This window comes from Symphalangus syndactylus, chromosome 14, assembly GCF_028878055.3.
Source record: "Symphalangus syndactylus isolate Jambi chromosome 14, NHGRI_mSymSyn1-v2.1_pri, whole genome shotgun sequence".
Lineage (NCBI taxonomy): Eukaryota > Metazoa > Chordata > Mammalia > Primates > Hylobatidae > Symphalangus > Symphalangus syndactylus.
Window position 1 is genome coordinate 10,181,550 of NC_072436.2, and position 27,441 is coordinate 10,208,990.

General features: G+C 53.1%; 1 protein-coding gene across 17 annotated transcripts in view; it reads left to right on the top strand.

Moving 5' to 3' along the window:
- The window catches only part of EXOC7 (exocyst complex component 7), a 38,966-nt gene extending 11,965 nt beyond the window's left edge, over positions 1-27,001 (top strand). Inside the window, exons 1-21 of one of the 17 annotated variants that reach the window (XM_055242123.1) lie at positions 6,169-6,324; positions 6,522-6,587; positions 8,364-8,548; positions 8,856-8,961; positions 12,210-12,432; positions 15,647-15,814; positions 19,001-19,093; positions 19,838-19,906; positions 20,916-21,061; positions 21,312-21,464; positions 21,673-21,771; positions 22,115-22,177; positions 22,511-22,577; positions 23,340-23,378; positions 24,090-24,155; positions 24,437-24,557; positions 24,824-24,919; positions 26,002-26,065; positions 26,293-26,334; positions 26,443-26,576; positions 26,828-27,001. In XM_055242123.1, coding sequence (XP_055098098.1) covers positions 6,265-6,324; positions 6,522-6,587; positions 8,364-8,548; positions 8,856-8,961; positions 12,210-12,432; positions 15,647-15,814; positions 19,001-19,093; positions 19,838-19,906; positions 20,916-21,061; positions 21,312-21,464; positions 21,673-21,771; positions 22,115-22,177; positions 22,511-22,577; positions 23,340-23,378; positions 24,090-24,155; positions 24,437-24,557; positions 24,824-24,919; positions 26,002-26,065; positions 26,293-26,334; positions 26,443-26,576; positions 26,828-26,930 — 2,163 coding nt within the window. In that variant the 5' untranslated portion in view covers positions 6,169-6,264 and the 3' untranslated portion in view covers positions 26,931-27,001. Of the gene's footprint in view, positions 1-6,138; positions 6,325-6,521; positions 6,588-8,363; positions 8,549-8,855; positions 8,962-12,209; positions 12,433-15,646; positions 15,815-19,000; positions 19,094-19,753; positions 19,907-20,915; positions 21,062-21,311; positions 21,465-21,672; positions 21,772-22,114; positions 22,178-22,510; positions 22,578-23,339; positions 23,379-24,089; positions 24,156-24,436; positions 24,558-24,823; positions 24,920-26,001; positions 26,066-26,292; positions 26,335-26,442; positions 26,577-26,827 lie in introns of those variants that run through there. The other 16 variants (XM_063617131.1, XM_063617136.1, XM_055242124.2 and 13 more) reach the window with 16 other exon arrangements.
- Positions 27,002-27,441: the final 440 nt, after the last annotated feature.

Sequence of the window (27,441 nt, forward strand, 5' to 3'; positions counted from 1 at the left end):
AGACTCCGTCTCAAAAAAAAAAAAAATGTGTAGAGATGAGGGTCTCACTTTGTTGCCCAGGCTGGTCTCAAACTCTTGAGCTTAAGCAATACTCCTGCCTCAGCCTCATAAAGTGCTGGGATTACAGGTGTGAATCACCTTGCTGGGCTAATTTTTGTATTTTTTGTAGAGACAGGATCTCACTTTATTGCCCAGGCTGGTCTCGAACTCCTGAGCTCAAGCGATCTGCCTGCCTTGGCCTCCCAAAGTGCTGGGATTATAGGCATGAGCCACCATGCCCGGTTTATAGTAAATCTTAAAGTCGAGTATTGTCCGTCCATCCTGCAGCTTTGTTCTTCTCGTTTAATTTTGTGTTGCAGCATCCCACAGATTTCTTTTTCCTTTTTTTTTTTTTTGAGGAGTTTCACCCTTGTTGCTCAGGCTGGAGTGCAATGGCACAATCTCGGCTCACCGCAACCTCCGCCTCCTGGGTTCAAGCGATTCTCCTCCCTCAGCCTCCCGAGTAGCTGGGATTACAGGCATGTGCCATCATGCCTGGCTAATTTTTGTATTTTTAGTACAGACGGGGTTTTAGTACAGACGAGGTTTCTCTATGTTGGTCAGGCTGGTCTCGAACTCCCGACCTCGGGTGATCCCCCCACCTCAGACTCCCAAAGTGCTGGGATTACAGGTGTGAGCCACTGCGCTCAGCCCCCACCTCTTTTTTTTTTTTTTTTTTTAATTGAGACAGAGTCTCACTCTGTCACCCAGGCTGGAGTGTAGTGACGCAATCTCGGCTCACTGCTGCCTTCGCCTCCCAGGTTCAAACGATTCTCCACCTCAGCCTCCCGAGTAGCTGGCATTACAGGTGTGCGCCCCCACGCTTGACTAATTTTGTATTTTTAGTAGAGACAGGGTTTCACCATGTTGGCCAGGCTGATCTCGAACTCCTGGTCTCAAGTGATCCGCCCACCTCAGCCTCCCAAAGTGCTGGGATTATAGGCGTGAGCCACCGTGCCCGGCCTTATTTTATTTTTTTGACAAGGTCTTGCTCTGTTGCCCAGGCTGCAGTGCAATGGCCCAATCACAGCACACCGCAGCCTCAACCTCCCAAGCTCAGGCAATCCTCCTGTCTCAGCCTCCTGAGTAGCTGGGACCACAGGCGTGTGCTACCATGCTGGGCTATTTTTTTTAATTACTTTTAGAGACGAAGTCTCCCTGTGTTGCTCAGGCTGCATCCCACAAATTTTAATAAGCTATATTTTCATTTTCTTTTAGTCCAAAATTAAACATGAGATGTAATTTTTCACCTATCAGATTGGCAAAAATGTCAGTTTGATAATACTGTGGGTTAAGGTGTAGGGAAATAGGGCATATGTACATTGGTATTGGAAATATAGGCTAGTTCAACCATTTTGTAGGGCAATTTGTATATATCTATAAAAATTATCAGCCAGGTGCAGTGGCTCACGCCTGTAATCCCAACACTTTGGGAGGCCGAGGCAGGCGGATCACCTGAGGTTGGGAGTTGGAGACCAGCCTGACAAACATGGAAAAACCCCATCTCTACTAAAAATACAAAATTAGCTGGGCGTGGTGGCTCACACCTGTAATTCCAGCTACTCAGTAGGCTGAGGCAGGAGAATCACTTGAGCCCGGGAGGCAGAGGTTGTGGTGAGCCAAGATCTCGCCATTGCACTCCAGCCTGAGCAACAACAGCGAAACTCCATCTCAAAAAAAAAAAAAAAAAAATTATCTAGCCAGGCATGGGGGTGAGCACCTGTAATCCCAGCTACAGGAGGCTGAGGTGGGAAGATCACTTGAGCCCAGGAGATGAGAGCAGCCTGGGCAGTGTAGAGAGATTTTATCCTTAAAAAACTAATAATAATTAATTAAAAATAAATTTTAGGGCCAGGCGCGGTGGCTCATGCCTATAATCCCAGCACTTTGGAAGGCCAAGGCAGGTGGATCACCTGAGGTCAGGAGTTTGTGACCAGGCTAGCCAACCTGGTGAAGCCCCGTCTCTACTAAAAATACAAAAAATTAGCTGGGTGTGGTGGTGGGCGCCTGTAATCCCAGATACTCGGGAGGCTGAGGCAGGAGAATCACTTGAACTCAGGAGGCAGAGGTTGCAGTGAGCTGAGATCGTGCCATTGTACTCCAGTCTGGGCGACAAAGTGAGACTCTGTCTCAAAAAGAAAAAATTTTTAAATAAAATAATAAATTATAAAGATATATACATTTTGATTTAGCAATTCAACTCTTGGAATGTATCCGGCATGTAGATGTCTATACACAGGTGGTCATGTACAGGACACGTATTATGTATATTTTCTACCCCAAGGGGGCAGAATTTGCAATAGCAAGAAACCTGGAAACAACTTAAATGTCCATTAATAGATAACTGGTTCAATCTATTACATCCATTCAGTGAAATACTATACAAAGAATGGAGATGCCCGCCTTGGCCTCCCAAAGTGCTGGGATTACAAGTGTGAGCCACCATGCCTGGACAGCATTTTATTTTATTATTAATTTTTTTTAGATGGAGTCTCGCCCTGTCACCCAGGCTGGAGTGCAGTGGCACGATCTCGGCTCACTGCAACCTCCACCTCCCGGGTTCAAGCAATTCTCCTGTCTCGGCCTCTCAAAATGCTGGGATTACAGACATGAGCCACTGTGCCCGGCCAGAAGCAGATTTTTTTTTTTTTTTTTTTTGAGACAGAGTCTTGCTCTGTCACCCAGGCTGGAGTACAGTGGCATAATCTTGGCTCACTGCAACCTCCGCCTTCCTCGTTCAAGCAATTCTCTGCCTCAGCCTCCCAAGTAGCTGGGATTATAGGTGCCCACCACCACGCCTGGCTAATTTTTGTATTTTTAGTAGAGACAGGGTTTCACCATATTGGCCAGGCTGGTCTTGAACTTCTGATCTCGTGATCCACCTGCCTCAACCTCCCAAAGTGCTGGGATTACAGGCGTGAGCCACCGCGCCTGACTCAGAAGCATTTTAATAGAAAGGTAATTTAAACTATTTTTAGAAACTAGAAAAAAAGAATCCTCCCTCTGTTCTACTTACCCTTTAGTATTTTCTGGTGTTTTCCTGAAGTCATTTTTTGCAATGCATCTGTTATATGTTAAATGGTTGTAATCTCGATATATACTATTATGACCTTTTGTGGTTATGTCATAGCATATACATTTGCAATATGGTTACAGGGCCAGGAAACATGAATTTGGAGGAATTACACACATCTGATTCCTCAGACAGAGCATGAAGTCTAAAATTAGGAATTTATGAAACTGAAGAACACATTTGTGGGGTGGGGAGGCCCTTCCTTCCTTCTGTCCTTTCCTACCTTCCTTCCTTCTTTCCTCCTTTCCTCCCTCTGGAAAGATCATCTCTGCGAGTGGGAAGCGGGGGGCTTGACTATGGCTGGCACCTTGGTGTTCTGCACAAGTTTGTGGATGTGAGACCTAAGATTTCTGAGACTGCAACTAAAGCACCACTTGTTCCTTTTGCTTAAGTAGCTTGTGTTGAGTATAGTTAGGAAATTATAGTTTTAGCTGAATCAATACCTATTTGTTGTCAACCTAAGGTTGATAATAGGTTGAGAATAATCTAAATTCATTTTTTCATTCTGTCTACTATAGTTGTCTTGAATACAACATGCTTTTCACAATGAATTTTTTTGAAAATCAGATTGGCAGCTTTGCATAACAAACACCACTCCTGAGCTGCCCAGCATGGGGAGAAAGAAGAGACGGCCTGAGCCTCACCCTTTGCTGGCCAGCTGTGTTGACTTACTACAGCTGACTTCTCTGAGCCGGAGCTTCCTCATCTGCACAAGGGGGATGACAGCTGTGCCTGACTCCCAGGTTTATGATGAGGATTAGAGGAGCATTAGCAAGGGCAATGTTTGTGGTAGAGACAGGCAAACAGAAGACTCTGAGTACATGGTATTTAGCAACCCCATTAGACTCAGACACTGAAGGAAATGCAGTAAAGCACACACAGTTGATTGACAAAAATGCAATGACACTGTACGGATTTGAAAATATTAGCTTCCTCACGGGCATAAAGGATTCCCAAGACCTGTGGAGCAAAAAAAAACAAAATTTTTTTTGCTTGAGATGGAGTCTTGCTCTGTTGCCCAGGCTGGAGTGCAATGGCACCATCTCTGCTCACTGCAACCTTCGCCTCCTGGGTTCAAGCGATTCTCCTGCCTCAGCCTCCCAGTAGCTGGGACTACAGGTGCACACCACCATGCCTGGCTAATTTTTGTATTTTTATTAGAGACGGGGTTTCACTATGTTGGCCAGGCTTGTCTCGAACTCCTGACCTCGTGATCTGCCTGCCTCGGCCTCCCAAAGTGCTGGGATTACAGGCATGAGCCACCGCACCTGGCCAGAGCAAAATACTATTATCAGTATTTTTATTGAGCATCTACTGTGGGCCAGGAACTGTTTAGAGACTCAGGCCAGGCGCTGTGGCTCACGCCTGTAATCCCAGCACTTTGGGAGGCTGAGGCGGGCAGATCAACTGAGGTTGGGAGTTCAAGACCAGCCTGACCAACATGGAGAAACCCCGTCTCTACTAAAAATGCAAAATTAGCCAGGGTGGTGGTGCATGCCTGTAATCCCAGCTACTCGGGAGGCTGAGGCAGGAGAATCGCTTGAACCTGGGAGGCGGAGTTGCAGTGAGCCAAGATCGCGCCATTGTACTCCAGCCTGGGCAACAGAGCAAGACTGCGTCTCAAGAAAAAAAAAAGAGACTCAGGTTAAATGCTGGACCAGGCCCTCAAGGATGGTCCACCTGAGCCCAAAACACCCTCTCTGCAGCGGCTCACCAGCCCCCCTATTCTATTCTGTGACACCTAACAGTTTAAACTTTCCCCCACTTAGCCCTTTGGACTACACAAGGACCATGTCAGCGAAATCATCCTGGGTATTTCCTGACACAGGAATCTGCCTTTTATCTCCCCCACCTACAACAGGATTGAAATTGTCCTCCTGCCCGAGGGAAGGCTGCCCATCCCTCTCCAGGCTCTGTGCACCCATTTCCTCCTCCTCCTCTTTGGGTGGCTATGGGTGGAGTGAGCGCTTGGGAACCCTAGGCCGGGAGCAGCGGCTCACGCCTGTAATCTCAGGACTTTGGAAGGCCGAGGCGGGTGGATCACTTGAGGTCAGGAGTTCGAGACTAGCCTGGGCAACAAGGCGAAACCCTGTCTCTACTAATAATACAAAAAAATTAGCTAGGCGTGTTGGCAGCCGCCTGTAATCCCAGCTGTTCGGGAGGCTGAGGCACGAGAATCACTTGAACCCGGGAGGCAGAGATTGCAATGAGCCGAGATCGTGCCACTGCACTCCAGCCTGGGCGACAGAGTGAGACTCCCTCTCAAAAAAAAAAAAAAAAAAAAAAGCTTGGTGTCCGTCCCCGCCCCAAACCTTCTCATCCATCAGCACATGCCTCCTTGTGTATCTTCCGGGTGTCTGGACACTGAGGCCACAGAAGGACTGAACCAAGCTGGTCGGCCATGTCCTTTCTCAAGGCTGGGGGCCAGAGGCAGGGTGGGCAGGGACGGGTTAGAGGAAGTAGTAACTCTAGGTTTTGCAGGAGCTGGGTCTGCAACCACAACATCCAGCCCGGCAGGGAAGTTGATCCAGGGGCGTCCCCCACCCCCTCCCCTCGAGCTGCAGTTGGAAGCTGGGTCTGGGCCTGGAGCTCCGGAGCAGCCCCGCCAGCCTACAGGATACGTTTTGCGTAATGCAGGGTGGAAGGGGGAAACGACTACGCAAGCCCCTGGTTCATTACATGGACACACGTTAGGCATCTACTGTGTCACCTGCTGCGTGCGGGGCTCTGTGGGGAACGCAATTGGCCTTGGTGCCTGCCCACAGAATGCGACCTGGGGAAAGGAATTCGTCACCTTCCCCAGCAGTCTTTATCAAAAAGGTCGGTCTTTCAACGAAAACAGCAAGTGAGCTGTAAGTGTCCTGCCAGCCGCGGGACAGAAGGCCGATCGAAAACCTCTGCTGAGGCAAGGAACCCGCGTCGAGGTCCCTTGTAGGACCCGAATACACTTCACTTCCCAGCCACACTCAAGATGGCCGTCGGCCCGTTCCTGGGCTCCGCGCAGGCGCACTTCCGCCTGCCACTCCCAACATGGCTCCGCCCAGGCGTTCCCGGGGCGGGACCAAGAGCGGAAGTGGGTGTGACGGGGACGGGGTCCCGGTGGGCCCGCGGGGGAAAGATATTGGGGAGTGGGAGCTGTGGGGTTCGGAGCGATGATTCCCCCACAGGAGGCATCCGCCCGACGGCGGGAGATCGAGGACAAGCTGAAGCAGGTGGGCGTGGGCCTGGGGAGGCAGTGAGGGAAAGGGGCCAACAGCGGGGCATGACTGTCTACTCATGGAGGAGACAGGGGTGGGAGGGAGCGCACCCAGGGAGGAGATGGGGTTGGGGGCTAGGCCGTGGGGTTGGGACGCAGTGGTCTCCTTTAGCTTGTGGTTTCTGGTGATGTCCTCCCCTTGCCTGTCCCCAGGAGGAGGAGACTCTGTCCTTCATCCGAGACAGCTTGGAGAAGAGCGACCAGCTCACTAAGAACATGGTGAGTCTCCCGCAGCTGGGGGAGGGGGCAGGCCTCCGGACCTTGGGGGAGAGGCTTGAGACCTGGCGGTTCCGGTTTCTGCGGCCTGGGGTTCTGGTCTGGGTAGCGACGGAGGCAGTGTGTGGGTTTATCTAGCAACAGTTTGGCATCTCTCCTGCCTAGCCCCCTCCCCATGTTCCGTACCTTCACTGAGGAGGCTGCACTTCCCACTGGCCTGGACTTGCTGCTTTCTGTCTGAGCTCGCCATTCTTCCTTCTCTCCTTCTGCAAACACTCAGTGAGTCTGACCAGTTGGGCTAGGTACTGGGCATATGTCATCGTCAATGGACCCTCTGCCCAGGAGTTGGCACTTTGAGATTCCTGAGGGCAGAGAAGACGCAGCCTTCACTCCAGAGGACTTTAGAGAAAGAAAGAGCTCTGAAGTCAGGCAGATCTGGGATCTAGTCCTTGCCCTTCTGCTTAAGTGTGCGGCTCCTGATAGGTAACTGGTGTCAGCGAATTCATCTGCTAAAACAGAGACTGTGCCAGCCTCCCAGTGTGTCTGTGAAGGTCATATGCGCTAATGCATGCGACTGCATCTTGCACAGTGCCTGGTATACAATAGGTACTCAATAAGTGAGTTTCCTTCTTTATTCCTAGGGGAGACTGGAAAAGCACAAAGTGAGTAAATACAAACTTGTATTTGCATTTAGTCACACAATAATAAAGTCCTAGTCCTTTTCTAAAAATTTTAATTTAAAAATTTTTTTTTTTAGAGACGGGGTCTGGCTGTGTTGTGCAGGCTAGAGTGCAGTGGCATGACTGTAGCTCACTGCAGTCTCTAACTCCTGGGCTCAGGCAGTCCTCCTGCCTCAGCCTCCTAGTAGCCGGGACTGTAGGCACACACCACCACGCCTTTCTAATTGTGTGTGTGTGTGTCTGTCTGTGTGTGTAGACAGGGTCTCACTGTGTTGTCCAGGCTGGTCTTGAACTCCTAGTCTCAAGCTAACCTCCCGCCTCAGCCTCCCAAATTCTGGGGATTACAGGCATGAACCATCACGCCCAGCCTCTAGTCCTTATTCAATGAGTTTCATCCTTAGAGAGGGTTTTGAAGATACAGCAATGCATTTGAGGCTACTCTGTATGAAACTACTTCCGGTCCAGTTTAGGAATGCTTCAGAGAGAGCAGAAGTTGAGATTTGGCTTCAAAGGGTGGAAGGGAAGCCATCCTGGGCTGATTGCTTTAAGAAGAATTAATTTAGGCCGGGCGCGGTGGCTCACGCTTGTAATCCCAGCACTTTGGGAGGCCGAGGCGGGTGGATCACGAGGTCAGGAGATCGAGACCACGGTGAAACCCCGTCTCTACTAAAAAATACAAAAAATTAGCTGGGCGTGGTGGCGGGCGCCTGTAGTCCCAGCTACTCAGAGAGGCTGAGGCAGGAGAATGGCGTGAACCCGGGAGGCGGAGCTTGCAGTGAGCCAAGATTGCGCCACTGCACTCCAGCCTGGGCGACAGAGCGAGACTCCGTCTCAAAAAAAAAAAAAAAAAAAGAATTAATTTGATGCTTGGTTTACCTTCAAATAAAATTTCAACCAATTTGTCTTAGACCACCTACTCTATGCCAGGCACATGATAGGTGCTGAAGATATAGTGGGGAACAGGCACACCCTATTCCTTCCCTTGTGGAGTTTATTGTCTAGAAAACCAGAGAAAAGGCAGGAAATGCCGAAGGTGGGTGTGTAGAAGCAGTGCTGGGACCACCGTGAGTCCTGAGATCAAGAGGCTTCCCTCCTGCAGGTATCTATCTTATCATCCTTTGAGAGCCGCCTTATGAAGCTGGAGAACTCCATCATCCCTGTGCACAAGCAGACGGAGAATCTGCAGCGGCTGCAGGAGAATGTTGAGAAGACGCTGTCCTGCCTGGACCATGTCATCAGCTACTACCATGTGGCCAGTGACACTGAGAAGATCATCAAAGAGGGGTGAGTGAGTGAGGACAAGAGGGTCGATTCCTAATGCCTCCTGGACTAACAAGAGGGTTGGTCTGTAATCCCAACAATTTGAGAGGCTGAGGCGGGAGGATCGCTTGAGACTAGGAGTTCAAGACCAGTCTGGACAACACAGTGAGACGCCTTTTAAGCCGTAGGCCTTAAAAGGCGGTGGGGGGGTAGAATATATTTGAGCCTGGAGTCCCCTGTATTAATTCTCTTCTTCCCCTTCCAAATACTGTGTCCTTAGTCCTTCTTCATCCCCCATGCCCCAGCCTGACCTGGCTCTTTTCTTTTCCAGCCCCACAGGTAGGCTGGAAGAGTACCTAGGAAGCATGGCCAAGATTCAGAAGGCAGTGGAGTATTTCCAGGACAACAGCCCAGACAGCCCAGAACTCAACAAAGTGGTAAGGGGTCCGCAGAATAATGTGAGAAGCTTGGGGATATCAGTCTGTGCCCTGGTCTCATGAGGGACATGGGGCCAGCTTGAGGATATATGCAGTAGAATACACAGAAGGATATAGAACAGTACATCTTATAGGCGTTAGGATCTCTGCTTCAAGAATTGCACATTTTTTATTATTAAAAATTCTTTATTATAAAACTTTTTAATGTATTATAAAAATTAAATTATAAATTACATATAAAATATAAACTTAACATTTGATTTTTGTTGTTGTTGTTGTTGTTGTTGTTTTTTCCTGAGACAGAGTCTTGCTCTGTCACCCAGGCTGGAGTACAGTGCTCAGCTCACTGCAACCTGTGCCTCCGGGGTCCATGTGATTCTCCCGCCTCAGCCTCCCAAGTAGCTGGGATTACAGGCATCCAACACCGCACCTGGCTACTTTTTGTATTTTTAGTAGAGATGGGGTTTCACCATGTTGGCCAGACTGGTCTCGAACTCCTGACCTCAGATGATCCCCCGCCTTGGCCTGGGATTACAGGCGTGAGCCATTGCACCCAGCCACATTTGATTTTTATAAATGTATTTGTTGTTTTTTTATTTTGGTTAAAAATACATAATATAATTTTTTTTTTTTTTTTTGAGATGGAGTTTTGCTCTTATTTCCCAAGCTGGAGTGCAAAGGCACGATCTCGGCTCACTGCAACCTCTACTTCCCAGGTTCAAGCAATTCCCCTGCCTCAGCCTCCTGAGTAGCTGGGATTACAGGTGTACGCCACCACTCTTGGCTAATTTTTTTTTTTTTGTAGTTTTAGTAGAAATGGGGTTTCACCATGTTAGCCAGTTTGGTCATGAACTCCTGACCTCAGGTGATCCGCCCGCCTCGGCTCCCAAGGTGCTGGGATTACAGGTGTGAGCCACCGCGCCTGGCCAAAATGTACTATTTTAACTCTAAGTTAACAGTGGCATTAAGTAGATTCACAATGTTGTGTAGCCATCACCATTATTATCTCCACAAATATGTTCATCTTCTCCAAGTGAAACTCCACTCCCATCAAACACTAACTTCCCATTCTCCCTTCCTCTGTCTTCTGGTAACCAGCATTCCACTTTCTGTTTCTGTGAATCTACTCTAGGAACTTGAGTCTATGTGATTTTTTTTTTTACATTATTATCTTAAGAGACAGGATCTGGCTTTGTCATCTAGGCCAGACTGCAATGGCACAACCATAGCTACTGCAGCCTCAAACTCCTGGGCTCAGGCAGTCCTCCCGCCTCAGCCTTTCAAGTAGCTGGGCCCACAGGCATGTGCCACCATACCCAGCTAAGTTTTAAATTTTTTGTAGAGATGAGGTCTCCTGTGTTGTTCAGGGTGGTCTCAAACTACTATCCTCAGGTGATCCTCCCACCTTGGCCTCTCGAAGTGTTGGGAGGGATTACGGGCATTAGCCAGTGTACCTGCCTTCATTATATTTTTGTGTTTAAGTTTTGGGGTCATTAGATCATCAGAGCAAGATGGTGACTTGGCCTCTGGAAATCACAATTCTATTTTCTGTCTTTATGGATTTGCCTATTCTGAATTTCTAATATAAATGGTATCTTATAATACATGGCCTTTTGTGACTGGCCTCTTTCACTTAGCATGATGCTTTCAAGATCAATCCATGCTATAGCATATATCAGTACTTCATTTCTTTTTCTTGTCATATGATATTGCTTTTTGTGGATCGACCACAATTTCTTTTTTTGGTTTTTTTGTTTTGTTTTGTTTTTTGAGATGGAGTTATGCTCTTGTTGCCCAGGCTGGAGTACAATGGCACAATTTTGGCTCACTGCAACCTCCGACTCCTGGGTTCAAGTGATTCTCCTGTCCCAGCCTCCCGAGTAGCTGGGATTATAGGTGCCTGCCACCACACCCAGCTAATTTTTTGTATTTTTAGTAGAGACGGGGTTTCACCATGTTGGCCAGGCTGGTCTTGAACTCCTGACCTCAGGTGATCCGCTTGCCTCGGCCTCCCAAAGTGCTGGGATTACAGGCGTAAGCCACCATGCCCAGCCAGATCACATTTTCTTTAGCGGTTTATCCTTTGTTGGACACTTGGGTTGTTTCCAATTTTTGTCTCTGGTAAATAATGCTGCTATAAACCCTCTTATATACGTCATTGTGTGGACAGATTCATTCTCTTCTATGTTTGGGATACCTGTCTTTTATCAGATACGTGGTTTACAAATATTTTCTCTTATTCTGTGGGTTATCCTCACTTTGTTGGTGGTATCATTTGCTGCACAAATGTTTTCAACTTGATATTGTTCAATTTATTTATTTATTTTCTTTTGCAAACCCCCACTAACAAGAAGACAGATTAACGGTGCAGTGAGAAAATAATCAGCCAGTATTTTTTTTTTTTTTTTTTGAGACAGAGTCTCGCTTTGTCGCCCAGGCTGGAGTGCAGTGGTGCAATCTCAGCTCGCTGCAAGCTCTGCCTCCTGGGTTCACACCATTCTTCTGCCTCAGCCTCCCGAGTAGCTAGGACTACAGGTGCCTGCCACCACGCCCAGCTAATTTTTTTTTTGTATTTTTAGTAGAGACGGGGTTTCACCGTGTTAGCCAGGATGGTCTCGATCTCCTGACCTCGTGATCTGCCCGCCTCGGCCTCCCAAAGTGCTGGGATTACAGGCGTGAGCCACCGCGCCTGAGCCAGTATTTATTAAGTACCTACTTCTTGTAAAACTCTGGGTTTTACCTGTAAACACAAATTTTGAGAGAACGTGAAGTAAAGGAGTCACCAAGGCCGCTTCCCAACGTTTCTTCTTTGGGTTAAAGAATATCAGGGCAGGCCAGGTGCGGTGGCTCACGCCTGTAATCCCAGCACTTTGGGAGGCCAAGGCCGGTGGATCACCTGAGGTCAGGAGATCAAGACCATCCTGGCCAACATGGTGAAACCCCGTCTCTACTAAAAATACAAAAATCATCTGGGTGTGGTGGCACCTGCCTGTAATCCCAGCTACTCGGGAGGCTGAGGCAGGAGAATCGCTTGAACCAGGGAGTCGGAGGTTGCAGTGAGCCAAGATTGTGTCACTGCACTCCAGCTTGGCGACAGAGGGAGACTCCCTCTCAAAAAAAAAAGATATCAGGGCAGAAAAGGGCAGAGGCCCTGAGTTCAGAAGACAGAGCTGGCACAGGCAGGGGAAGGCCAGGACTGGCAGAACACTGAAGCGGCAGGCACCCGCTTCCTTCTGTTATCCCTGCAGAAACTGCTCTTTGAGCGCGGGAAGGAGGCCCTGGAGTCCGAATTCCGCAGCCTGATGACGCGGCACAGTAAGGTCGTCTCGCCTGTGCTCATCTTGGATCTGGTCAGTGGTGACGATGATCTGGAGGCCCAGGAGGACGTGGCCCTGGAGCACCTGCCCGAGAGCGTGCTCCAGGATGTCATTCGCATCTCCCGCTGGCTGGTGGAATATGGCCGCAACCAAGGTAAGGGGTTCTGGCTTGGCCACGTGGCACACCAGAGGCAGAGGGAGTTTTCTCCCCTTTATTCTTTTTTTTTTTTTTGAGATGGAGTCTTGCTCTGTTGCCCAGGCTGGAGTGCAATGGTGCAATCTCGGCTTGCTGCAGCCTCTGCACCCCCGGGTTCCAGCGACTCTCCTGCCTCAGCCTCCTGAGTAGCTGGGATTACTGGCGTATGCCACCATGCCTGGCCAAGTTTTGTATTGTTAGTAGAGATGGGGTTTCACCATGTTGGCCAGGCTGGTCTTGAACTTCTGACCTCAGGTGATCTGCCCACCTCAGCCTCCCAAAGTGCTGGGATTACAGACGTGAGCCACTGTTCCCGGCCCCCTTTATTCTTTAATCCACCTGTCATGGTTTTTTTTGATAAAAGGATGTTTAACTGGAACCAATATAAGCAACCATTCTATGACTTATATATCAAGTTGTGAATCTAGGCAAATTCAAACTTTTCTTGTATTGATTTTTATGTTCCTTTGCCATTTTTGATTAGTCGTAAAATTTTCAAATGGTACAGAAAGCCATGGGTGAAAAGTAAAAGTCCATCTCCCATTCCCTGATGCCTCCATTACATAACCCAAAGATGAGCACTATTAAGGTTTATTTATGCCAGGTGCAGTGACTATGCCTGTAATCCTAACACTTTGGGAGGCTGAGGTGGGTGGATCGCTTCAGCTCAGGAGTTCGAGACCTGGCCAACATGGCAAAACCCTGTCTCTACAAAAAAATATGAAAATTAGCTGGGTGTAGTGACACATGCCTGCAGACCCAGCTACTCGGGAGGCTGAGGTGGGGGGAATGACTTGAGCCTGGGAGGTGGAGGTTGCAATGAGCTAAGATCACACCACTGCACTCCAGCCTGGGTGACAGAGTGAGACTCTTGTCTCGAAAGAAAGAAGGCCGGGTGTGGTGGCTCATACCTGTAATCCCAGCACTTTGGGAGGCTGAGGCGGGTGGATCACCTGAGGTCAGAAGTTCGAGACCAGCCTGACCAACATAGAGAAACCCCATCTCTACTAAAAATACAAAATTAGCTGGGCGTGGTGGCGCATGCCTGTAATCCCAGCTATTACTGAGGCTGAGGCAAGATAATATCTTGAACCCGAGAGGTTACAGTGAGCTGAGATTGCACTATTGCGCTCCAGCCTGGGCAACAAGAGCAAAACTCCATCTCAAAAAGAAAGAAAGAAAGAAAGAAAATAAAAACTCCAATAGATATTCAGTGTTGCACTTTTTTTTTTTTTTTTTTTTTTTTGAGACAGAGTCTCGCTCTGTCACCCAGGCTGGAGTGCAGTGGCGTGATCTCGGCTCACCACAACCTCTGCCTCCTGGGTTCAAGCAATTCTGCCTCAGCCTCCCAAGTAGCTGGGATTACAGGTGCCCGCCACCACGCCCAGCTAATTTTTGTATTTTTTGGTAGAGACAGGGTTTCACCATGTTGCCCAGGCTGGTTTTGAACTCCTGACCTCAGGTGATCCACCTGCCTCGGCCTCTGTAAGTGCTGGGATTGCAGGCATGAGCCACCTCACCTGGCAATGTTGCACTTTTTAGCCCTCCAACTCTTCTCTTTGTTTGTGTGTACACATACCAATTTGTCAGCATGGGCTTGCCTTCCCTCAGAACTGTGTGGCGGCAGGTCTCACGGCCGCGACGTATCTGATCACATGAACACGTCGTGGCTCATGAGCTGATGACAGCTCGCCAGAAGATTTTCAGGAGCTCCTTACGATCGAGAGGGAGGCCCAGTGGACAGCCTCCAGACCGCTCAGCCCGCGCCTCTGTGTTTTGGTTCATTTCTCATGTCGGGGTTCCCTGTAAACTATTTGTTGGGAACTTCTGAAATCCACCATAGTTTTCATGTCCTTTTCCTCAGTCATGTGTGCAAGGAGCTCTTCCTGTTTTTCAGCATTGATGAATGGTACCAAAATGGACATACCTGTGTGGATTGCTTTTTCCTTTGAGGAAGTTCTTGGGAGTTTACTCTCAAGAGTGCAGGGATTAGCTGTAAGTGTCTGAAGATACTTGTAACCTTCTTGCCATCACTAGCTCCTCTCCAAATAGATCAGGCCAATCGATGGACTCTTCGACAGTTCCATGGCCATTTGTTCTTCATTAATTTTTGTTTTTGCTATCTGATAGGACTATCACGGTCCTCTAATTTTTTAAATTTATACTTTATTAATGGCTAAAGATGTGTGTTTTTCATTCACTGACATTTGTTGTCTTTTTGCTTCCTATAGAGCTCATGTTCTTTGACCCCTTACCAAGTTGAATCTGGATATTGACTTTGTTTTTTTTTTTTTTAAAAAAAAGTACTATTTAAAACTTACAGCTAGGGCTGGGCGCGATGGCTCATGCCTATAATCCCAGCTACTTGGGAGGCTGAGGCGGGAGAATCGCTTTAACCCAGGAGGCAGAGGTTGCAGTGAGCCAAGATCGTGCCATTGTATTCCAGCCTGGGCGACAAGAATGAAACTCTGTCACAAAAAAAAAACAAACTTACAACTAGGGTTGGGCATGGTGGCTCATGCCTGTAATCCCAGCACTTTGGGAGGCCGAGGCCAGTGAATCATTTGAGGTCAGGAGTTCAAGACCAGCCTGGCCAACATGGTGAAACCCCATCTCTACTAAAAATACAAAAATTAGCTGGGCAGTAGTGGCGTGTGCCTGTAATCCCAGCTACTCAAGGGTCTGAGGCAAGATAATTGGTTGATCCTGGGAGGCAGAGTTTGCGGTGAGCCAAGATCACACTACTATATTCCAGCCTGGGCAACAGAGTAAGACCTTGTCTCAAAAAAAAAAAACTTACAACTAATTATCAGTTCTATTGGAGGGTGTTTTTCTCTTTTAAGACTGCCTGGCCAGGCATGGTGACTCACGCCTGTAATCCCAGCACTCTGGGAGGCTGAAGTGGGCAGATTACTTGAGCCCAGGAGGTCGAGCCTGCAGTGAGCCGACATCGTACCACTGCACTGCAGCCTGGGCAACACAGCAAGACCCTATCTCAAAAAAAAAAAAAAAAAGACTTTGAAAGACTTTGCCTGATTTGGGACAAGATATGGGTGGCTTGTGACCAGAGCAGAGAGCAGATGCTAAGAAGGGTTGACAGGTAGACACGGTGGGTCTGCAAGGCAGAGACAGGGCCTGGCAGCCGTACCTCTATCGCTCTGTGTCTCCTCAGATTTCATGAACGTCTACTACCAGATACGCTCCAGCCAGCTGGACCGCTCCATCAAAGGCCTGAAGGAGCATTTCCATAAGAGCAGCTCTTCCTCTGGGGTTCCCTACTCCCCTGCTATCCCCAACAAGAGGAAAGACACACCTACCAAGAAGCCAGTCAAGCGGCCAGGTGAGCCCCCATCCTGGCCCATCTCTGCAACAGCCAGAGGCTGACTGGGGCTGCACTGCTTTCGTCCAGTCTAGTGTTCACAGCGTCAGACCCATCGAGAGCTTGTCGTGATGGTAACCCCGACTGTAGGTACACAGGACAGAAAGCAAGTGTCTACCCGCCCAGTGAGGCCCCCCCAAGAGCAAGACTTTTCCTTCCAGCCAGCAGAGCCTGGGGGTTACACAGCTTCTTTGGAGTGGGGGAGTAACACAGGTGCTCAGTGAATCCCGCCTGAGGCAGAGCCCCTGCCTAGGCCTCCTCCCTCACACACACATCGCCCTATCAGAAGGCCAGGCACAGTGCCACAGCCAGGATGCTGGGATAGCGAGGGGATAGGTGCTCCAACCTTCACCTTCCAGAAAGGGAGGGTGACCTGAAGTGATGTGTAGCTGAGAGCTGGATGGGGAGAGTTTCACTTTCCCAGTTGATCCAGAAAGGAAAGAAACCCCAGAGCATCCTCTCAGAAGAACTTAAACTGGCTTTGGGCTCCAGTGCAAGTGAGTGACTTGTGGAAAGGGGCACTATGATGAGAGGCCGGGGCCAGTGGGTGTCGCTGTCCTGGGTGAACATCTCGTCATCTGTCTGTTCTTTCTCCCCGGCATCATGTCCCTTATAGTCTGTGCTCCAGGTAAACAGTGTCTCTGCCAGCCACAGCTTGGCAAGCCCGGCTGTGTCTGGCCACCGAGAGATGCTGCCCACAGCTCGATGACGTGCTGGGATGTTCTGGGGTGGGGCTGCTGAGATTGCTCTGAAAGAGAAAGCTGGAGAAGCCGGGGCTGCTCCCACCCAGGCTGGCCCCCTGTCCAGCTGCTGCTGGGGGCACATGCCCTAGTTGTGGCCTGTGGGACCTGCTTATGACAACCAGCTTTGGGTAGAGCTTACTTACACCTTTGGTTTCTCCAGTCCCTACCTGCCCGTGCCCCTCAGAGAGTGAGGTGTCTGTTCCACAAGGGCACCCGCTCCCCTGTAGGCCTTTGTTTAGGGTCTGGAGAAACAGGCAGAGCAGGGGCTGCCCTCAGGGAGTAGAGCATTAGGGAGCTGGTGCCTGGGGCCTTCTTCCTCCGGTGTGGAAACCCTGCCCACCAGCCAAAACCTGCTGTAAATGGGGACTGCCAGCCCAGCCTGTGGGCGCAGCTGCCTGCACAGCGGATGGAGCAGCTCTGTGCCTTCTGTGTGGTGGGGAGTGGCTGTCTCTATGAGGCTGCGAGGATGCTTGGGCCCCAGCCAGTCTGTGCTTGCTTCCTCTTCTGCCTGGTTCCCTGACAGGTCCCCCAGAAGCCCCAGAGCCCTATTTGCACTGCCCTAAGAGTGCCCGCTGGCCATGCAGCCACCTGGCCTTTCAGTCAGGAGGGATCTGATCTCAGGTGGCTCACAGTGGACCACATCCATCCTTGGGCCAGAGACACAAGAGGAAAACTCTCCAGCTGTGGGGTTTCAGAGTTGTCAGGAACTGGTGGGCTCAGGACCGATGTCAGGCTCGAGGGAGTCAGGCTCTAGGGATGTCAGTTCCCACTTCTGAGGAGAGGGACAGGGAGGCCTCCCAGGTGGTGAAGCACTGACCTCAGCATCCCTGGAGGTAATTGGGCACCTGACGGGTTTGGCGGCTACTAGATCCGCATCCGCGACCCACATCCTGCCGGTGTGCACCTGCGTCTGCGTCTGCTCCTGGTGGGTTGTGGGGCAGGAATCAGATTCACTCATTAGTGAGCCGCACTCGCTAAAGGGGAGAGCGTGAGCAAGGCAGATGTGAGCCAGGCCTCGGGACTTGGTTATTAGGAGCTAATGATGGGCCAAGTATGGTGGCTCACGCCTGTAATCCTAGCACTTCGGGAGGCCGAGGCAGCGGATCACCTGAGGTCAGGAGTTCAAGACCAGCCTGGCCAACATAGTGAAACCCTGTCTACTAAGAATAGAAAAAAAATTAGTTGGGTGTGGTGACGCACGCCTATAATCCCAGCTACCCAGGAGGCTGAGGCAGGAGAATCCCTTGAACCCAGGAGGCAGAGGTTGCAGTGAGCCGAGATCGTGCCACTGCACCCCAGCCTGGGCGACAGAGCGAGACTGTCTCAAAAACAACAACAACAACAAAAAACGAGCTAATTGTGGTATCGTGCGGTGCGGTGCAGTGCAGGTGTAAGCAATGAGCCTCCAGACACTGCGCCTTTCTCCTTCAGCTTTCTGGGGAGCTGCCAGGACACAGCAGCCTCACTGTGCTCAGATAGACTGTGGGGGGTGGGGGGCATCCCGGGTGCCTTTCTGCCCCTATGCATTTTGTTAACAAGGCAGCTGCACTTGTCTACATGAGATGCGAGTTGATTTCCCCACGTCTTCTGGCCCGAGATATCTCATTGCCACAAAGGAGGCTGACCCAGGCGGCTGTGGGTGCTGCCATTTTGTTCTCATTGTTTTCACTTGTGATACTAATTATTGTTTTTTTCCCCCATGCCAAGAGCATGTGCCCTCTCCTTCCGTGCACACCCTCCAGGCTCTCTGTGTGGTGGCTTCTGTTAACCCCTTCTTGACTTTCGGATTTTTTCTTGTTGCTTTGGTGGTTTGGGGAACTCTGGTGTGGGGCTAGGCTGCCTCTGGGTCTCTGAGCCGTCCGCCTTGGGCACAGCGCTCCCCGGAAGTTCAGTTGGGGTAGCTTCCTGCTGGCTGCTGTTTGACATACGTCCCAACACTGAGCATGCTCGGAGAACTCTGCCTGGAGTTTGGGGCTGGGCTGGGGGCCTGCTGGCTTCAGGGTGCCCCCAGGCTCTGCCACCCTGGTTGTACCCTCTGGGTATGCGGGCTTTGTCACTGGCTCCTCCGACCTGAGCCCTCGCCTGTTCTGATTACAATGCCACTCCATGTTTTTGACTTCTCCTGGTGGATCTTGGTCCATCTTCATTACCCTCTGTCCTTTCAGAAATGAACTGAAATCCAGAACAAGGAGGGTCAGTAGTAGAATCGAGGCTCCATTTGGAGAAGGAAATGATTCCTTTCCTTCGTCCTTGCCCCCAGGGTCTCTGGTGGTCCCAGGGAAGGGCCTGCTCACTGTTGGGGGGCTGGGCGCGGGGCCTGGGGGGCAGGTGGAGGGCCGCTGCTGTTTTCTCTCACTCATTTCCTAGGTCTTCTTATCTCCTCTCTGTGTGGCTCTGGTGACAGGGACGATCCGTAAGGCTCAGAACCTTCTGAAACAGTATTCCCAGCATGGTCTAGATGGGAAAAAGGGGGGCTCTAACCTCATTCCTCTGGAAGGTAATCACCCTGTGTTCCCCTCCTGTCCCTTCCTCCTCCACTGTGTGTCCACGCACTTGGCAGGGCAGAGCCTCCCCCAGGAGGGCCTCAGGAGAAACCCTGAGGGGAGCAGGGTGGGAATGGCAGGTCCCTGACGCCACTTGGGCTTCAGCGGGCGCAGGGACAGTTTCGCGCCCTCGGCCTGGTCCTCTCTGGCTGATGGCAGCTCTGCCCTCCCTGAGGCTTCCCTCCTCCCTTCCCTGTCTCTGTCTTTGTCTCCTGTGTGAACTCAGAGAAAGTTCTTTGTCTTGGGGCAGCCCTTTCACGCTCAGACCAGCAGTGGCAGGCCCCAGCTGGCCGAGGCCTCCCGGCCTTCCCCTCTTCAGAAAGGGGAGTGTGTGCAGCAGGGGACAGGCAAACTGGGGCTTTCCCCAAATACAGCGAGGTGGGGAACCCCCCTGGGGCCAAGCATCAGCTCTTCAGCCCCTCCTTGGTCCTTCTCCGCTTTCCCTGGGCCTCCAGGCTTGGGGAAATGAGCAGCTAAGGCCGGTCCTGGGTGCTCACTGAAGTCAGGCTTGAAACGGCTGTTCCCAAGGTGGCTTGAGGTAGAGGAGGGGCTCAGAGCCCTCTCCGATGCCCCCTTCCCCATCCCCATCTGACGTCCCGCTCCTGGAGATGAAGGGCTTCTTCCCTGTACCCCAAGGGGCGGCCTGCCTGGCCCCTGGATAAACGCTGCTTGTGTTTGTGCGGCTGACATCTCGCCAGGTCACGAGCATGATTTCCGAGTTAAGCACCTGTCCGAGGCCTTGAACGACAAGCACGGGCCGCTGGCCGGTGAGTACCGCAGCCCAGCCCGAGGGCAGCCGCTGACCCTGCCTCTTCGCAGCGGTCCCCGAGGGCCTGCTCCTGCCTGGCCCGGCCGGGCCCACTCTGCTCTGAAGATAGGCCAGGCCTGTGCGCCTCTCTCTCCACTCTCTCTCTTTTGGGCCTAGGTCTCCTTGCCTCTCTCCAGATGGGAGTGCATGCCTGTCTGTCAGGCCTGGGCCAAGGGGAGAAGCCGCTGCTACTCGGAAAGCAGGCAGAGAGGGAAGGTGGCTCCCTTGAGGGCAGGGAGCCCTGACGTCCGCCTCCTGCATCAACTCAGAGCTCTGATCCCCTCGGAGCCCATCCCTTGGCACATAGGACCAGGCGGTTCTGCCACTGGTTTTGTCTGCAGGCGCCCCCGCCGTGGCCTCCAGTAACAGGGTCTGGCCTCCTCCTGGGGCAGCTGGCAACCGCTCCTCTCTGGGACTTACCAGCCTCTTAGATTTTGACCCCATGCCAGCCAGCCTCAGAAGCTGCAGCCAACCACCCTCTTAGATGTTCCAGAAGCCCGGACTGGGCTGGTCACTTCCTTCGCAGGCCCCGCATTTGCCCACATGGATGACCCCAGTGCCAGCCTCCTTGAGGTGGCACAGGCACCTGCCCACCCTGGGCTGCCCTCTTTCAGGTACAACTCAGAATGCTCAGTCCTGGGGTCGAACTGCCTTATCCAGGACGTTGATGCAGGAATCTTCCCTCCTTATCCTTCCGTCCATCACCCTCCTGCCTCTGGTGTCTGATCCCACTGTCTGTGCAGAGCCGAGAATGAAGCCAGAACAAAGGCTGGGCTCAGCTCCTATTGTTCCCCTCGAACCTGGCGGGGCCTGCTGGTGCCTTTGCAGCTTTCTGCCAGGACAGTCAGCCTCTTCCCTATCCGCTGCCAGTCTGGGGTACAGGCCAGGAGCTGGGGGACCCACGCCGCCCCCAGCCAGGAGTGTGGCTGGCCCCAGACCGGCAGCTCAAGAGTTGTGCCATCCCCCAGGGAGAGATGACATGCTGGACGTGGAGACCGATGCCTACATCCACTGCGTCAGTGCCTTCGTCAAGCTGGCGCAGAGCGAGTACCAGCTGCTGGCCGACATCATCCCCGAGCACCACCAGAAGAAGACCTTCGACTCCCTGATACAGGTCCCGCCCCGCCCCGGGGGCTCTGCAGCCAGCCCCAGCAAGAGCTGTCACGACAGACTCTTGGAGCCCTCAACTCCAGCCACCACCACCACCTCATGCCCTGGGGACCGGTTCTGGGTGGACGCTCACCACCTCCCCATCACCCCTCTTCCTGCACACTGGCCCCCTACACACTACAAGGATCCCCCACTAGCCCGGAACTAGCTCCCACCGCCCCGCCCTTCCCTGAACTGTCTCCCTGCCCCCTCAGGATGCCCTAGATGGGCTGATGCTCGAAGGGGAGAACATCGTGTCCGCTGCCCGGAAGGCCATCGTGCGACACGACTTCTCCACGGTGCTCACCGTCTTCCCCATCCTGCGGCACCTCAAGCAGACCAAGCCTGAGTTTGACCAGGTGCTCCAGGTGTGTGGGCGAGGGGCCCTCAAAAACACAGCCAGGAGGCATCATGCTGCTGGGTGTGGCCGCCCCATCCCTCCCTGGGAGAACCCCATTCTCCGTCCCACACTTCCGCTCTGAGGGTGCATGGAAGCAGCTTAGGAAGGGCCCTGGGTGAGTGAGATGCTCACAGAGCTACTGGAGTTGAGCTGGGGGCTCCCTTGTGCTTCCTCAGGGCACGGCCGCCAGCACCAAGAACAAGCTGCCTGGCCTCATCACCTCCATGGAGACCATCGGTGCCAAAGCGCTGGAGGACTTTGCGGACAACATCAAGGTCCCTGCTGTCCTCCCCTTTCGCCCCCATCCCAGCCCAGCACCACAGTGACCTGGCCCTGGGGGACTCTCAGAGAGCAGGCCTCCAAAAGGGCGCGTTGTCCCAGGGGTAGCCAGCTGCACCGCTGGCCTGTCAGCACCCATGTGCCTTCCTTTCCTTCCTGGGGCCTCCAAGCCCTCTGAAGTGAGAAGGGCCTCTCCCCCTTGGTCCAGCCTGGCTCAGCCTTTGTGCCTGAGAGGTGTCCTAGCACCTGTCTGCCAGGAGGCGGCACCATGAGCAGGTGCATGGGGGCGTGGGGTGGGCTGGGGGCTGCTTCAGGGAACCAGAGGCTGTTTTTCCACAGAATGACCCAGACAAGGAGTACAACATGCCGAAGGATGGCACCGTGCACGAGCTCACCAGCAATGTGGGTGCTGCCTGAGGACACCAGGGAGGGGGGAGGAAGGAGGGCCCAGGCCCAGGGCCAGGCAGAGTACTGGTGGAAGGGACCCAGCCTGGCCCAGAGCCACTCGCACCTTCGTGAACAGTCCTGGGTGGCAGGATGGACAGTGACATGCTTAGTGTCTCTAGCAGATAGGGCCTTTCCCAGCAGGCTAGAGCGAAAATGAAGTTTCCAGCCGTGCTCTGCACTGGGCGGATCCCAGCCCTGGGCTGGCCCTGGGCACTCAGAGGGGTCGCTGTGGGAGGCCGTCGGCCGGGCCTGCCACTTGCCCTTCTGCACCGTTTTCTTCCCACCCAGGCCATCCTCTTCCTGCAGCAGCTTTTGGACTTCCAGGAGACGGCAGGTGCCATGCTGGCCTCCCAAGGTACTGGCACCTCCCAGCTGGGCCCCCGGCCCCACTCCCCTCCTTGCCTGGAGACGTGGGGTTAGAGGGCAGGGAGCAGTGAGGAGGTATCTCCAGTCTGTGGAGGGGTTGAGATGTGCTCTGCAGAGGGTCCCTGGGGCTGAGCGTCAGGAGAGCAAGGTTTGCCTGCACCTTTCAAGACCAGACACTGGACCTTTGGTCCCTCCCTCAGCCCCTTTGATCGTCCTTGCCCTGGAAGCAGTGTCCTCACTCTGGGAGCAGTGCTGGCTGGTTGGAAGGTGTCCTTTCTGCCCCTGCCCTCCTCCCGAATCCTTCTCTCGTGTCTGCCTGCTCTCCTAATCAGGCTCACTCAGCTGGCCTTCAGAGGGTAGCAAGTGTCTCAGGGCCCGCTGGGTGTCTTCCTGCTGGCCCTGCTCTGGGACTGGAGCTTGGGGGTCGGCCTGTAAGCAAGAGCACCTTTCTGGGTCATTCCAAGCACTGAGGTCCCTGGGCCCTCTCCTTCCCGTCCCATTTTGGGGGCAAGAAGCCCGTGGGCAGCCTCCAGCCTGCGCTTCTCCAGCTCTCTACTTTCCAGGGTGTTCCCTGGTCCTCAGAGGGTCCTGCCTGCTGTGTCTTGCTATCTGTGTTTTGGCTGTCGTGGGGAGAGGTCTGCTTGATTCGGGTTGACGTGCCGTTTCTAACCTGTTTTTTGCACTTTGCATCTTTCTCCCTCCTTTGTCTCTCCCTCTGTCCCCTCTGTGTGCACTGCCTTTCACTCCGTAGTTCTTGGGGACACATACAATATTCCTTTAGACCCCCGAGGTAAGCAGTGCGGTTCTGCAGCCCCCTCCTGTCCCTCTGAAGCTTGGTGGGTGAGGTTCCCTGGGGACTGACTCTCAGTACCTACTGGGGAGCCCGAGTCAGAGGGGACATGAGTTTTCTCAGGGTGCTCTCAACTATCTCTGCTCCCTTCAGGGTCACTCTGTCTCTGAGCTTATCCACAGCACCTGCCTGGGCCAGAGCCCTGGATACACCCCCCTAGGCTCGCCCGGCCTCCCTGCCTTGCTGTCCCCACTCGGCCTTCCACACTGTGCAGGCCGCAGCTTCGTCTGTTCAGTAGGGTCTGGTAGAGGGGGATGTTCAAATGTAGGGGAGAAGGTGGAGAGGCTGTGGGGAGCCCATTCTAAGACTCTGCTGTTGGCAAAAGGGAAAAAGGGGGCCTTGTAGAAACCACCCAGGGTGGGTGGGGGCAGGAGGGGACAGGGCGCTGGCATGTCACTCTTGTCCTGCCAGCTTTTCTGCTGACATGGGCCAGCTCCACCCCATCATAGAGGGCAGTTCTGGGTTCCAAAAAATCCAGGGCTGGTGCTTCCTGCAGCAGGGGCCACCCTGTGGCTTAGCAGGCAGCCAGCTCTGCCCAAGGAAGCCCGGGGCCTGTCTCAGTGTCCCCTCAGACTGCTGCATGGCCTGGGGGAAGGGCCGTTGAGGGTCTTGGCGGCTGCCACTGCTATAACAGGACTTCTCCTCTCACAGAGACCAGCTCTTCGGCCACCAGCTACAGCTCCGAGTTCAGCAAGCGGCTGCTAAGCACCTATATCTGTGAGTGTTCTCCCGGGCAGACCAGCAGCCCTGCTGCCTGCATGCCCTGCCTTTCCCTTCCTTCTGTCTATGCTCTCTGGCTATGCCCAGGGCCCTCTCTTAAGTGCCATCTGACCTTTGGAACCACACCTGACCTCTAGTTCAGAGGCTGAGGGGAGTTGGGCTGAGGCCTCCTGAGGCAGGACGAGGAGCGATGGATAGGAGCGTGTTAGCGGGTCCTGCGGTGGGGTCGTTTGGGTCAGACTGCCAAGGTGGGCGTGGCCCCATTTTTCCCTGTGCAGGTAAAGTGCTGGGCAACCTGCAGCTGAACTTGCTGAGCAAGTCCAAGGTGTACGAGGACCCAGCTCTGAGCGCCATCTTCCTGCACAACAACTACAATTACATCCTCAAGTCCCTGGAGAAGTAAGTGGCCTGCGGGAGCGAGTCTGCGGCTCTCACCTTCCCCTCGGCTGTGCAGCTGTGCCAGCCCCTGCCCCTCTGGGCTCCTTCTCTTTGGACGAAAGGGGAGGGGGTGCTTCAGTCTCCTCCACCCCAGGACCCGGAAGGTGGGATGCCGTAGAGCTTGTGGAGTTTGGGGTGCAACGGGAGGCCCTCCCGGCATTGCTGCAGCCTTTGGGCCTGAGGAGCCAATCCCGTCCTCCTGTCCTCTGTCCCCTACCCCCACCCAGGTCCGAACTCATCCAGCTGGTGGCAGTGACACAGAAGACTGCTGAGCGCTCCTACCGGGAGCACATTGAGCAGCAGATCCAGACCTACCAGCGCAGGTGAGAGGCTGGGCCCCCGCCCTGCTCCTGCATGGGTCCCTGGCCGTCTTGGCCCTCACCCCGCCCCTGTGCCACCACGCACTCTTCCTTCTCAGCACCTCAGGACACAGGGTCGGTCATGGGGAACTCCTGTCCTCTGGACCCTAATCCTCCACTTGGTTTCGAATCAAACTCACGGGGTGGAAAGAGAAGCCCCCTCCTCCCCCACTACCTGCTCCTAGGGGCCCACTATGGCCACCTGAGAGGGGAGTCTGCCAAGTGTCAAGGCTAAGAATGATTCAAGAGCTGGCTGTCCGAGATGCGGGTAACGTTGACCCCAGGAGAAGCGCAAGGTTGCGAGAGCACTTGAACTTGTCTGAGCCTTGCTCTGTGAGGATCCCGCTGCTTCTCTGGTCCTCTTTCTTCCTGGCTTTGTTTCTTCCCTTTGAATGTGTCTCCCTCTTCCTTCTCATTTATCTGCCCTCCACTCCTTTCCTTCTCATCTGTTTCTCCATCTTAATTTGCCATGATATTGATGTGAAGTATAGTTGGTACTATTTGTTCAATTTATTGAACACTCAAGTGTTTCCTTATGTTTTCTCAAAAAGTGACCAGTTTAAAGATTTTCTCTTCCCAGGAAGAAAATCTGTTGTTTTGCTTAGTTGTGTCCCACATCCCTTCCTACCACCACCCGCCAAGTAGATCCAGAGATTTAGCAAACGAAAGAAGCCAGGCCACCGAGGCAGGCCGCCCTCTGCCCTCATGCTTCTCTTTTTTTTTTTTTTTTTTTTTTTTTTTTTTTTTGAGACGGAGTCTCGCTCTGTCGCCCAGGCTGGAGTGCAGTGGCGTGATCTCGGCTCACTGCAAGCTCCGCCTCCCGGGTTCATGCCATTCTCCTGCCTCAGCCTCTCTGAGTAGCTGGGACTACAGGCGCCCGCCACCACGCCCGGCTAATTTTTTTTTTGTATTTTTAGTAGAGATGGGGTTTCACCATGGTCTTGATCTCCTGACCTCGTGATCCGCCCGCCTCGGCCTCCCAAAGTGCTGGGATTACAAGCGTGAGCCACCGCGCCCGGCATCATGCTTCTCTTTCTGTCCGGCAGCTGGTTAAAGGTGACCGATTACATCGCAGAGAAGAATCTACCTGTGTTCCAGCCAGGAGTCAAGGTGGGCTCAAGGCCTGGGCTGGGAAGGGGTGTCTGGTAGACGGGATACTTTTTGTCGTGTCTCCGGGAAAAAGCGGACAAGCATCCCTCTGGGATCAGAGAGCAATGGATGCATGTGGCCATCAGGACACAGGAGACAGGCCCAGGCCAAGGGTGTTTGGGGAAGAGTGGGGGCAGGCCGCTCTGCTCTGAACTGAGCTTTCTCTGCCATCTCTCCTGGCTTCCCAGCTCCGGGACAAGGAGCGGCAGGTTATCAAGGAGCGTTTTAAGGTGAGTCGGAGTTCTCTCCCCTCCACTGCTTGCTGCTGCTGTTGAGGCAACACAGACCCAAAATGTTTGTCTCTGGGTCCCTTCCTTTTTCACCTTTTTGGTGGCCAGGGCTTCAATGATGGCCTCGAAGAACTGTGCAAAATCCAGAAGGCCTGGGCTATTCCAGACACAGAGCAGAGGGACAGGATTCGCCAGGCCCAGAAGACCATTGTCAAGGAGACCTACGGGGCCTTTCTACAGAAGTGAGCCCTCCATTTCCCCCACTAGCCTGTGCTGCCCACAGCCCCAGTGGGCCTTTTCAAGCTCCTCTTCCTCGAGGGAAAAAAGGAGAAGGGTGGTGGATTTAGGCAGCAGATCCAGCAACCTGGGCTTTGGGGCGGGGCCAGACAGGGAATCACTCAGGGCCACCCCTTCCAAGACTATCAGGAGTGCCTTAGGCTGAGGCTGGGGAGGGGTCGGCCCTCCCTGTCCCCTGACCACAGTGCCCCCTCAGGTTCGGCAGCGTGCCCTTCACCAAGAACCCGGAGAAGTACATCAAATACGGGGTGGAGCAGGTGGGCGACATGATCGATCGCCTTTTCGACACCTCTGCCTGAGCCTGCTGCTAGCCCTGCCTGGTTCCACCAGACTGGCGTGTCATTGGACAGATAAACCAGTGTTAACTTGCCTCTGGGCTGGGTGAGCTTGAAGTCCTTTGGGATAGAGACCTGTCTCCACCACCCCATCCAGGAGCCGTGTCCCTGAGCCCTCTAGTCCTGGTTTCCGCTTTTTCCCCACAGCCCGTGTTCCCAGTCGAACCAGCACTCTCCCGGAAGCCTGGGGTCCCTTCACACCTTGGCTTTTGTGACCCTGATGGCTTCTGAAACAGGAAAAGAGAGAAGGAAGACAGAGGCCTGTGCCCACTGCTGCCCCATGTGTACCAAGAGCAGCAGAGCAGAACGGCCCTACCTCCAGCCTAGATCAGAGGTGGGGGGCAGAGAACTCCCCTACAGCCCAGAGTTGTGGTAGGGCTCAGAGAAGCAGCCAGGGCACCTGGAGGAAAGGCAGGCAGGATTGACCCCCTCTCTTAAAACACATTCCCGCCCGCCCACAGGTCTGAGGTCTGGG